The sequence below is a fragment of the Schistocerca gregaria genome, chromosome 3 (assembly GCF_023897955.1).
Source record: "Schistocerca gregaria isolate iqSchGreg1 chromosome 3, iqSchGreg1.2, whole genome shotgun sequence".
Lineage (NCBI taxonomy): Eukaryota > Metazoa > Arthropoda > Insecta > Orthoptera > Acrididae > Schistocerca > Schistocerca gregaria.
In genome coordinates this window covers 343,465,214-343,478,616 of record NC_064922.1, presented here as the reverse complement: position 1 = coordinate 343,478,616, position 13,403 = coordinate 343,465,214, and the positions used below count along the sequence as shown (strand labels likewise).

Genomic DNA, 13,403 nt, shown 5'->3' with positions numbered 1-13,403 from the left:
GATTGAATGACAGTTTTGCTTAAGAATGTCTTATTCTAGACACTACTGTCTATGTTTTGTTTTCCTTGTTTCATGTTCTGATGACAACACTGATTTTCCATCCAAATTAGCAGAAGTTGGACTCTAACTAGCACTCCACAAATTCACTCATGTCATTTTAATGAGTGCTTTTAGAGCTAGCTCTTCCACTCATTCTTGTCTTGATTTGAAACTTTGTTATTCACAGTTTACAAAGTCTCTCCATGGGTGTTCATATTTTACAATCAGTATTGTGTTGTCTTTTCATTTATGTTTCTCTATTTTTGGGATAGTTCCAACAACAACATCCTTAAGGAAAACATTGTCTAAGTCCATAAAGATCAAAAGATCTGTTACCTACTCATAATGTTTAGAGTATAACCACTGCATATGCTCAAAACATGTGAACTGTATCTGGTGAATTAGTTTTTCAGTTTTCAGTATACTTAAGGGGAGACGGTGGCACTCTTGCACTGAGATTTTTCTAAATCCATATCTTTGCAATTTTTTGTTCAATCTCATTGAAATTTTGCACACTTATGTATAAAAATCTAATATGATACTTTTTTAAAAAAATCATAATTTTTCATAACAATCTAATGCAGTGAGATAATTTTGAATTTTTTATTAGATTATTATTTTAACATATACTTTTTCATAATTTTGAGGCAAATATGGCAAATTTTTTAATGGTAAAATAATCTAAACTAATAGGTGTACAGTTAAGTGCAGTAACTTTTTGGTAAATTAATGTTATTATATTCTGTGGTATTTTGGATTCGAACATTTTTATAAGCAAACTTTTCAATATATTATCAAATTTTGTTCCACTTAAATATTGCTTCAAAGTAAAAGAATAGGTGTGCCAAATTTCATTGCAATCCTTCCAGTAATTTCTGATATATGTGTTCCTGAAAGCAGAAAACCTTAAGTTGCAGAAAAATCGTTTTAAAATTTGTATGGATAAAAAATAATATTGTCATACCTTAGCTAAATATGTCAATATCCATATTCCATTTCTTCCTCATCATCCTCTACAGCTCTTTTAGCTTCTCTGCTCCTTTGCCTAGCAATTTTTTGTATGTTCTGGACTGAAGTCTCTGCCTTCGCGATTCTTTGCTTATCAATGATCTGCAGTATCTGCTCAGTGAAAACTCCAGGTGTAAAGCCCAACTTGCTGAGGATGTGAAATCTTGCCACATTCCCATCATTAAACACTGCTGCAGCTTCCAAGGCAGAAATCTTCACCACCAAATTGGAAACAAACACAGTCTTTGGACATCTTTTCCAAATAAGAGCATTGAAACTTTCATTTGGGTTCTGTGTTTTCCCATGCAGACATATTTCTAGCAGTTCTGGTGAAGCCAGTGCTCTAAAAGTTGGTTTAATGGCCATTGAAACCCCACAAGGAAGGTTATTTTTATGGCTATAGGCTTTGCCACTTTCCTTACTTTTCAAACATTTGCACCATTCATTAGAACAGAGGCCATGTTGAGGTGTAGTGTCTGTCGACAAGTAATGAAACCAAATGGCCCATACTGATTTCCTCATACTGCCCAAGCTTGTGAGGTTGCTTCTAATTGCAGCACCATAATAGACTTGTAGGCTGTCAGTTCTCTTCTTTGTTAGTCTGTTTTTACCTCCCAGTGGCTTCCCATCCTCTAGTCCCTTGCCTTTACTGTCTGCAACAAGTCTTTAGAGTCATCCATCCATTCTCTTTGGAATATGGCCTAAGCAATCCAGTTTCTCAATAGTGCAATCTTTTCCATAGGGCTGACTTTCAACTACTTTCTTGAAAGCACTAGAGTGTCCATCTCCTAAATACTGTAAGTATCTTACTCCATACTTTTGCAAAGATATATGGAAAATGAACTTCATACCTGCAGCTTCCATCCCATGACTGGAGCCTGCATAATTTCTTCTACAAACAGCTTTATCGGCTTCTTGCCATTCTGTTTCTTTACCTGCATCAACATATTTCTTGTGCAAGGAACATGCAGAACAATATTTAGACATCACCTCTAAGTCTAATACTTTTCCAATGTCGACACTAATGATTGTTGAAACTCCATGCAGTGAAGTATGCCCCCTCTTCATCCAGGAACTGTCACAGGAAACTGCTATATCGTTGCTATTAGGCCTAATTGCTTCACAATTTTCTTGAATTGCCCCCAGGACTGCAATTTTCATGCTCTCTTCTCTTACTTCTGCAACTGCATTGAGGAGAGCAGTATTCATTGCAGACAATTTTAGGGGAGGACTGGGCATGTTCATAATACCACATAAAAGGTTTCAACCATCTCTTCCAATCCCTATATGTCTTAGTCCATAAACAAATCTCATATTGGCTTCATAGATTCTATTGCTGACCTTTGATGTCTTGAATGGTCTGTCAGCATCACAGTTTTGATACAAAATGTGCAATATGCAAACCAAACCTTCTGCCTTTCCATCATCAACCAAATCCATATTTCCTCCACAAACAGAGCACTTGCAGGCTTTTCTAAGTGCTTCTGCTACCATTTACAGATCCAAAATCCTGAAACCTGTATTTCTGTCATGATTTGTTTCTTCTGACACAATCCCTGTCCCAAGTTTAATTTTAGATGCAATTGGAGACAAGCTAGTGTTTGCATATGCATGCCCAACCCTAACCTCAATGTCAGTTTTACCTTTATATTGGAAATATGGGGCTTACTATATTTTTTAAATACTTTACCAGGCATAGGCATTGTAAAAAGGGATCAACAGATTCAACCTTGTACAAAGAATGGCACAATAAATCAAGCGTCACTCAGATTCCACTGAACAGCTCAAAACTTGTTTACAACACTCCACAGCCTTCTATATCAAACTGACTGAACCAGAAATTGGCTCCACAGCCTTCTTTACAACACTGCTGTTATGTACACAAAATATCACAGCCTTCTAAAGCTGTTGTTGTTGTGGTCTTCAGTTCTGAGACTGGTTTGATGCAACTCTCCATGCTACTCTATCCTGTGTAAGCTGCTTCATCTCCCAGTAGCTCTTGATATTCATACAAGTGGCTCTCTTTTCTCCAAAGATCTCTTTAATTTGTCCTCTAGCCATGCCTGCTTAGCCATTTTGCACTTCCTGTCGATCTCATTTTTGAGATGTTTGTATTCCTTTTTGCCTTCTTCATTTACTGTTTTTATATTTTCTCCTTTCATCAATTAAATTCATTATTTCTTCTGTTACTCAAGGACTCTACTAGCCCTCATCTTTTTTCCTACTTGATGCTCTGCTGCCTTCACTACTTCATCCCTTGAAGCTACCCATTCCTCTTCTACTGTTTTTCTTTCCCCCATTCCTGTCAGTTGTTCCCTTAGGCCAAATTCTGCAGTAAAATTTTTCCTCCATTTGGTACACTGAAAAGCGGGTTTCGCGCATTACACTGCTTAGGGTTCTAATTTTTTTATGCCATTTTTAGTTCGAATTTCAAGGAAAAAATTTGGGATAATAATCTCAATTATAATTACTATCAAATAAGCAAATAAAAATAATTTGTAAATTTTTCATTATTTCTGCCACTGTCTCCCCTTAAGAGAGACAAACAAAACTAATTAAGAAGGTTATTGATCTTTTATGTTTAGCTTACTGTCAGTGCATCTGAGTGTTATTGGTAACTATGCTCTAGTCTCTAAATCTAGTTACAAAAATGGGAATAAAACCCATTGACATATATTTTTTGTGGTCCGGCCGTAAGTGACTGCATTTTTCCTCACAAGCTGTATCTACTTCTGTGCCCATTCTAGGAACACACCAGATGGTTGAACCAGTTCTTCCTGTTGGTGGTATAACTGAATCCTGACAACAATACATAACATGATTGACATGTATTTGACCATTGAGTTGCTTCCTGGATGGCACAGAAATATCCTGCTAAATTCACTTAATATTTCCTTCTCATTTCCATTGAGTAATCTGAGTGATTTTCACTTATGGTGTGACATCTGGTTATCAATTTGTGGTCTTCGGTCAAGGGAAGTTGCAGTCAAGGGAAGTTGTCCCACACAGAAACTGTAAATAATCTCATTTTTTACATTGCATTTTATATGTCCTAGCCAATACTGTGTTAGTAAAACAGTCTGGAAAATAATGTATAAAGACTGTGGGAGACAGCAGTCACATGAACACACCAGCATAACATTAAAAATGAAAATATAACAAATGACCCAAAAAAAGTGTGTGAGAAATTCATACAGATGTTTATTACAATTGGCACAAATGAGACACATTACTGGGCACCCAATTTAAATGTTGCAAAAACTAGCCAATCTTTTTTCATCCAAGGCATTACTCCTAGCAATAATTTCAAATACTCAAGATAAAATATATTGTGGCTGGGCTGACATTTCACTTAGCTGCTAAACAAATGCAGAGGAGAATTAGTGAAGCCTCTGACACATCTGATAAACATCTCCCTCTGCCAGGGAGAATTCCCTGATCTTTTGAAAATCATTGAAATCTTAGCAGGGTATAAGAAGAGAATAAAAACTGATATGAAAAACTATAGGCCAATGTCATTAACTTCAGAGCTTGGTAAATTTTAGAGGGTGTAATATTACATCAATTTGAGGCATATTTCATCAAACATAATCTATGCAACAATCTACAACATGGTTTTAGAAAAGGAAGATCAGCTGTAACAGCAGTAGTAATTTTTATACATGAAATATTAAACAAGTTATAACAGAGAGAAGGTACGTAGACACCTTCCTGCATATGAGTAAAGCTTTTGATACTGTAAATCATACAATTCTATTGCATGAATTAGAAGCATATGGGATTAGAGGGGTAGCATTAAAACTGCCTACCTCCTATTTGAAAGGCAGGAAACAATGTGACAAGCTAACTTATAAAAGGAATGAACAGTAGGTAATAATCAAATCAACCCACAAGATACTTCAGAGTTATGTGTCCCAAGGAAGTATATTGGGGCCTTCTCTATTTCTTGTTTACAGTAACAACTTAACTGAATCCAAAAATTGCATGCCAGTAAGCTATGCTGATGACACACCTTTTGTCAGCTGAGGCTGTGATATGCAAACTACTACAAACAGTAGTGAAATGAATTAAAATTTTCTATCAAGCTATCTTACTACAAATATGCTACTCATAAATAAAGAGAAGACAGACAGCAATGCAATTTTTGATTAGTTATAGTCAGAACATAAACTTAACTCTATTTACCCTCCATTGACCCTTAGCTACACAAACAAACACAAATTTTTGGGTATAATTGTTGACAAACACCTGTCACAGAAAGAACATATAGATCATATTTGTAAGAAAACCAGTATGAATGTGTATCTACTGAACAGAGTATCAGCGTTCCTGGTCCATGGTAGCTTCAGACAAATAAGGTTTGGAGTGATACATCCACATGTTCAGTATGGTATTGAGATGTACAGTGGGGCCCGAGCTGTGTATACAGACAGGCTCTTGAGACTACAAAAAAACAGGGCAGTAAAAGTGGTAGCTAAGATAAACAGGAGAGAGCCTTGTAGAGAAATCTTCAGAAAATATAAAATACTAAACATTTACTCTATGTACATCCTGCAGGCAATAATGTTTGTGAAACAAAATCCAGAATATAGTGTAACACACAGTAATGTACATAGGTACAACACTTGGGGAAGGGAAAATTTAACAGGATTGGGGAAAAAAAGGAGAGAGAGAGAGTGCTGCAGACAGACTGTAGTCCACATACAACAGGAATCATCTTCCATAATACACTTCGATCTGATCTCAAGACAGCGAATTTAACCACTTTGAAGAATAAACCTAGGCATTCATTAATAGAGAAAAACTGTTATTCAATAGAAGATTTCAAGCTGTAACATCCCTCTGTAAAATAGTACATATAGCATAAGTTTGTGTTTGCAATACAAAAATGATAATTTCTGATCTTCACACACTATATCAATGTATGCATTTATATTTCAAGTTGTAAAGTTTCCCTGTAGAACAGTGTGTAAAGCACAAGTTTGTTTCTGCATCAAAAAATGATAATTTCTGACCTTCACTGTTTATATCAGTGTGTGCACTTATGTATGTTAACTAAACCTTTGTTTATGTGAACTAAAATCTGTGACAGTTCTCAAAAACTGATTGTGTGGTGTCACCGCCAGACACCACACTTGCTAGGTGGTAGCCTATAAATCGGCCGTGGTCCGGTAGTACACGTCGGACCAGTGTGTCGCCACTATCAATGATTGCAAGCTGAGCGCTGCCACACGGCAGGTCTAGAGAGACTTCCTAGCACTCGCCCCAGTTGTACAGCTGACTTTGCTAGCGATGGTTCACTGACTTCTACGCTCTCATTTGCCGAGACGATAGTTAGCATAGCCTTCAGCTACGTTATTTGCTATGACCTAGCAAGGCGCCAGTATCCGTACTATTGATATTGTGAATCATGTACCATAAAGAGCGACGTGTATCATTAATGGATTAAAGTTAAGTATTCCACCAGCTACGTCCATTTTTCTCAATTCTAATTCCCTTGTCATGTTCCAGACCTCACGCCAGCCTGCGTGAGCTAAAATGTGTGCATTTCGGGCTCCTTTAACCATACGGTTGGCTCTCCTGCCAACCACAACAGATTGTTTTATGGAAAGCAAACAAACAAATAAATATGGGAGAGACAAGTGTGGCAACTCTTCCTCAGGTCAGCCATCATGTGACTGCACCATAAAAATAATAAATATCGTGTGACTAGGGCCTCCCATCAGGTAGACCGTTCGCCATGTGCAAGTCTTTCGATTTGATGCCACGTCGGCAACTTGCACGTCGGTGGGGATGAAATGATGATGATTAGGACAACTCAACACCCAGTCCCTGAGTGGAGAAAATCTCTGACCCAGTCAGGAATCGAACCCGGGCCCTTAGGATTGACATTCTGTCACACTGACCACTCAGCTACCGGGGGCAGACTGCACCACAAAGTAAATACTGCATTTGGTCTCGGTTCCAGTCTCGATGGAAGCCATTTTTTTACCTATTCCGTGACAGAGCTGATATCAGCCAGGTCAAAAATCAAGAAGAAAGTCTTAAGAAAACTTCTCCATACTAACTTCTCTTGCTACTTGCAGTAACATACAATGTAAGGGAAAAAACTTATGGTACTCCATACTTGATAAAGCCTTTTTCTGTTTTTGCTGACATAATTTTTATTTACTATGAATCCACAATTTGTTTATAAAATTGTGACGCTTAATAATTTTTCAGCTATGTTTCTTACTCATCTACTGGAATTGCTAACAAACACAGACCATATCAAAACCCAAAGCACATAATATCTTACTAATTCATGCTGGTATAGGCGTGCTCATGTTACAGATAATGTATGTTTTATTAAACTAGATTTGCATCATGAGGTTATTGCAGTAAGTTGTAATTCATTTGTAGTAGTGCACCGCATATTTTATTCAGATTTTTCATTAATTTATTGAACACAACAGTAAACAAAAGATAGAAATTAATTTTCAACTCTATATTCTCTAATATTATTGAAAGATTCTGACAGTGTTCAGGTACTTTACCTATTCTATTCCATACCTGTAGATAACTGCTCATGCACAGTTAAAGTTATTGCCAATTCAGGTTTGAAGTGTATGTTCATCCAGAAAGGAAGCTTCTTGATGTTTGTTTGACAAGGATTGCAATAGGTATATGTATGAGGGTCTAAGGTCAGACGAATAAATGCATGAGGGATGAATTCTCAAATAAACACTGGGTTAGTTTTGTTCGTGAAATCAGTAGAATAAGTTATCACATAATAGTAGTGACACTTGTCACAGTTTTGTGCATGGTTTTTCTTAAGTGACAAAATGGTGTCTTGGTTGTTTGCAAAATGCCAGCTGCATTGCAAACACCCCTGTGGAGGAGTCTGTTGTGCATAACACCCTTTTTGTGTCACTAGATGCAAAATATTATCTATTCACACTGCCCCTTGCTCAAGATGTCGTCTTTTGTTAGTGCTCAGCCATTAATTTCTTCTAGGAAGTTAATATAAAAGGCATTATAATTCATCACCAGTAAGAATATTGCATAAGAATGCTCAACAAATACACTGATGACATTCAACCAAAACTGTAGTATTAGTCACTCTTTTGATTTCTGTTATTTCGAATTAGAGCTTGCAGAACTGCTACAACCAACCGGTGAATCTAGCCAATGAAAATCATATGTCATTTATCAAGACTTCCTGAATATGATAATCTTTCATGTTAGAATGAACTTTCTAGAAATAAAGAAATCATTGTCTGATGTGATTTGTCCAATAGCACTCATCCCACACACGGTATAAATGTTTTGAGCTACTTCTACTGCCTGCAACACTCCATTAAAATTGAATGAACAATATGTTGCAAATATTAGACAGTTTTCCCCTTGTATCTCTATTTTATAATGCTTAAACAACTTTCATAAGACAGAAGTATGAAAAATATAATACATAACTGCATAACAAGTACTAGAACTTCAAAAAAGAAAATGATGCTTGATAAAGACACTCATGGCAATCTACACATTTTGTGTAAATGCACAGTGCTCACTCAGTTTATCAAAGTTATTTTTCAGGGAAAAATCTAACTACAGTTAGAAACAATTTTATACTAACAATATGAGGGCAGAAACATGCTGAAGTGCACCATATTGATGTTGGCTGACTTGAAGGCACTCTGTGTTGGGTGGCCGAAGCCTCTTTCGGGCATGGAAACTATAAAGCACAAACTTTTTTTGCCTTAATGCAGCCATGAGCTCTTTTGTGAAAGCATTTCTGGAAAGTTCTACTATTTCTGGTGTATTAGAAAGTGGCACAAATTATCTTTGAGTTTCGAGCTGTGTGATATTTTTATCAAATGGTTGAATACAATTTAAAATATAAAGGAAAGAATGGTTTTGAACTCATGGCTCTGTGTCTGCAATGCCCAATGTTTACTGCCAGACCATTAGCAGATATTGTATAGCTCAAGTGGAGAAAACACTTCCTACTCTACATTGTTGCTAGATTGTGCAGATGGCTGGACTTAGTATTCTAAAGGGCAGTCAATTTTACTGGCTCCTTAAGTAGATGACTCACACTTAGTCTCTGCAGCCGCTGATGCATTACATATATCACTGATTAAGCTAGAAAAACTTTTCAGAATTCTGTTTGAAATTGCATCAACACCATCTGAGCTGTATTGTTTTAGAATTGCATAATTCTGTTAATTTAGTGGAGGATGTTGATGCCACAACTAGTTTCTTGATGTTTTGTAAAATTACATTTTTAATATATTCCCTTGCTGCTTCAGCTGAACTATTGAATCGTACTTCTTCTGCTACATTCAGAAATCTATTGTTAAAAACATTTGCTTGTGAGTTATCAACCACAACATTGTCAATTAGTTTAATTATTGCTATGGTATCTTGCAGACTGATTAGTTGACCTGTCTTGTATTTCAGAATATCCTATATAGCGTTAATCTTATTATAGGCATTATTAATTTCTGTCAGTATGTGCATACTTCTGTGCATTTTAATGACTTTTCTTAAAAATATTACTTTTTTCTGAGAGGATCTTGAATTTGTCTGGCTGCTATATACATTCATACATTACCCTTTTCTTCTCATATGTGATTTTAATCCCATTTGTTGTCTGTGACTTACTTTTTTTTTTTGCTATGGAATTTATTGAATTTCACATTAGCATTTCTTTCTGTATACACTGAGGAGGCTAAAGGCATGGGATACCTCCTAATATCATGCTGGACCTTCTTTTGGCAACTTGACAATGCACAGACTCAACTGGTTGTGGAAATTCCTTGCAGAAATATTGAGCCATTCTGCCTCTATAGTCATCCATATTTGTGAAAGTATTGCCAGTGCAGGATTTTGTGCATGAACTGACCTCTCGATTATGTCCCATAAACGTTTGATAGGATTCATACTGGGTAATCTGGGTGACCAAATCATTCACTTAAATTGCCCAGAATGTTCTTCAAATCAATTGCAAACAATTGTGGCCTGGTGACATGACATCATTGTTTGGGAATATGAAGTCACTGAATTGCTGTAAATGGTCTCCAAATAGCCAATCATAACCATTTCCAGTCAATGATCAGTTTAGTTGGACCAGAGGATCCAGTCCAGTCCATGTAAACACAGCTTATACCATTATTGAGCCACCACCTGATTGCACCTTGCCTTCTTGACTACTTTTGTCCATGTCTTTGAGAGGTGTGCACCACACTTGCAGTCATCTAGTGTCCAACAGATTTGGTCACAAGCCCAAGATAGGTGCTGCAGGTGATGTGTTGTTAACAAGGGCACTGATGTTGGTCATCTGCTGCCATAGCCCATTAATGCCAAATTTCATAGTCCTCTTCTAATGGATACATTCATCATACATTCTGCCTTAATTTCTGCAGTTATTTCATGCAGTATTTATTGTCTTGTAACACTGACATCCCTATGCAAAGACCACTGCTCTTGAATGTTAAGTGAAGGCTGTGAGCCACTGTGTTGTCTGTGGTGAGAGGTAATGCCTGAAATTTGGTATTCTCAGCACACTCTTGACACTTTGGATCTCAGAATGCTGAATTCCTGAATGATTTCTGAAACTGAATGTCCTACACATCTAGTTCTAACTACCATCCTGTGTTCAAAGTCTGTTAATTCCCATTGTGTGGCCATGATCACGTCAGAAACATTTTCACATGAATCACCTGAGTACAAATGACAGCTCTGCCAATGCACTTCCCTTTTATACCTTGTATACACAATACTGCTGCCATCTGTATACATGCATATCACTATCCCATCACTTTAGTCACCTCAGTGTATATTTCATCCCACACCACCTCTTTTTAACTTTTCCTTAAAATATTGTACCTTGTTCTCATTAATGACCTTCACTGCTTTGTATAAACATGCCTTAATGGTGTAAGTTAAATTGTTTATTTTCATTAATTGTACATCATAATGAGATATTTCATTAACGATTTGGTACACATTAATAGTTTCAGCCTAAGAACTGTCTATTAAAATTTTATCACTCAGGGTCAGGCTATCTTGCTGCATGCGTGTTTGAAACTTCACTACTGAAATCATGTTGAGACAACCAAATAATGATTCCAGTTAATTTTTTATATTGAAATCTTTTAAGAAATCTACATTCAAATCTCCACAGACTACTGACTGTTCCTATTTGCCTAGCAGGTAGCTCAATAATGCAACTAGGTTTCACATAAATGGTTGAAAGTTACCTATAGGGGATAAGCAGAATCTCTGACAGAATTGGAGTGTCATCAACAAACCTCCAAGTTTTATTTCTTCTTCCTGAACTTTAATTTCTCTCCCAAATTTCTCCTTGCTTTCCTTCACAGCTTGCTCAGTGTACAGACTGAACAGTATCTGGGATGTCTGACTCTCTACTCAGCTACAGCTGCCCTTCCATGTACTTTGACTCTTATAACTTCAGTCTGGATTCTGCATAAGTTATGAGTGATTTTTTGCTCCAGTATTTTTTCTGTTCAATTGTAAGGAGAGTAGTCTCGTCAACACTACCAAATGTTTTCTCTAAACCAACAAACACTACAAACATAGGTTTGTCCTTCTTCATCCTATTCTCTAAGATAAGTTTTACATTTAGTACTTCCTCTTATGATTCTACATTTCTCTGTAAACCAATCCAATATTTCCCATGGTTACCTTCCACAACTTTTTCCATTCTTCTGCAAGTAATATGGGTCAGTATTTTGCAACCAAACCTTATTAAACTGATGGTTCAGTAAAATTGACACCTACTAGCATTTGACTTTTTTGAGACCTGCCCATACAGCCATCTCAATAGTGGAATGTCAAGTATGACAATACAGATGTAATGACCAGATAAGATCCAGATTCTAACTGGAGAATACTTGACATCCTTGGTATTATTGCATTATCCTTGAAGTCTGAGGGCATTTCGCCTGTCTCATACATATTGCACATCAGGGAAATAGTTTTTTCATGGCTGCCTCTCCCATGGACCTCAACAATTATGAAGGAATGTCATCTTCTCCACAGTGTAAAACTAGGTCTTTCAGTGTTCTATCAAATTCCTCTTGCATTATCGTAACTTCTACCTCATCTTCATTTACTTCCTCCTACTTTTCCATAATATCATCTTCAGCAAGTCTTCAACCTGTTTCTCTGTGGAAAAGAGTTAATTCTGCCATGAAAAAGAAGGCATGTACAAATTGTAAAGACAAAATCACAAAGTTAAGGGAACATGTGTTGAACTTACAATTTATAATCAGTGCTCTGAAAGTGGATATTACGAATTTCCAGCTTGGAAAAAGTGAGACAGATACTCAACCAGTTCTGCAAAGCATCACACCTGCTAGCAGAAGGTGGACTAAAGTCACTTACAAAAAGAGCACACAAGAACTGTAAAATCATGTAAATGTTAAATTTACCGGTGACACAATCTTTGTGCACAAAAACCCTTTTGAAGTGTTCTACTGTAAACTGTGATATCTCAACAAGCTACATTGAATCACATGGGAAGAAAAAGGAGATCAGAAACAAAGAATGACAGAGAATCGACCATGAAATGCCAGGTCAGTAAAACATACATCAGCAGGGAAAAAGTGATGTTTTTTTTTAGGACAATAAAACCTTCCACCAGTGCAACACTGGATGCAAATGTATGTGTTTCATATATGCCTCAAACAGACTTCAGTTCACACAAGAATATTTTATCACTTTTGCATTATAATCTACATGGTTTAGGAAACAAAATAGGTGCTTTTGAATCATTTATCACAGGGCTATCTCCACAGCAAAAAAGTTTTGCATCATCTCAGTTCCGAGAGTCCCGGAACCTGTACAGAAAATTGTAATAGAGATCATCATAAACATCATTTCTGACCTTTTTACTGTTCATGAAAAACCACACACTGCATGTTGCACCACCATACAGTGAGACCTTCAGAGTTGGTGGTCCAGATTGCTGTACACATCGGTGCCTCTAATACCCAGTAGCATGACCTCTTGTATTGATGTATGCCTATATTCATCATCGCATACTATCCACAAGTTTATCAAGGCACTGTTGGTCCAGATTGTCCCACTCCTCAATGGCAATTCAGTGTAGATCCCTCAGAGTAGTTGGTGGGTCATGTCATCCATAAACAGCCCTTTTCAATCTATCCCAGGCATGTTTGATAGGGTTCATGTCTGGAGAACGGGCTGGCCATTCTAGTCAAACAATGTTGCTATCCTGAAGGAAGTCATTCACAAGATGTGCACAATGTGGGTACGAACTGTTGCTCACGAAGATGAATGCCTCGCCTATATGCTGATGATATTGTTGCACTATCACTCGGAGGGTG

General features: G+C 36.9%; 1 protein-coding gene across 1 annotated transcript; it reads right to left on the bottom strand.

Moving 5' to 3' along the window:
- Positions 1 to 755: 755 nt before the first annotated feature.
- LOC126354821 (uncharacterized) lies at positions 756 to 1,733 on the bottom strand. The gene is made up of 2 exons (XM_050004763.1): positions 1,004 to 1,733; positions 756 to 929 (listed from the first exon to the last, which is right to left on the bottom strand). The coding sequence occupies exon 1, from the start codon at positions 1,567 to 1,569 to the stop codon at positions 1,018 to 1,020; it is 552 nt and encodes a 183-aa protein (XP_049860720.1). The 5' UTR covers positions 1,570 to 1,733; the 3' UTR covers positions 756 to 929; positions 1,004 to 1,017.
- Between the last annotated feature and the right edge of the window lie 11,670 nt (positions 1,734 to 13,403).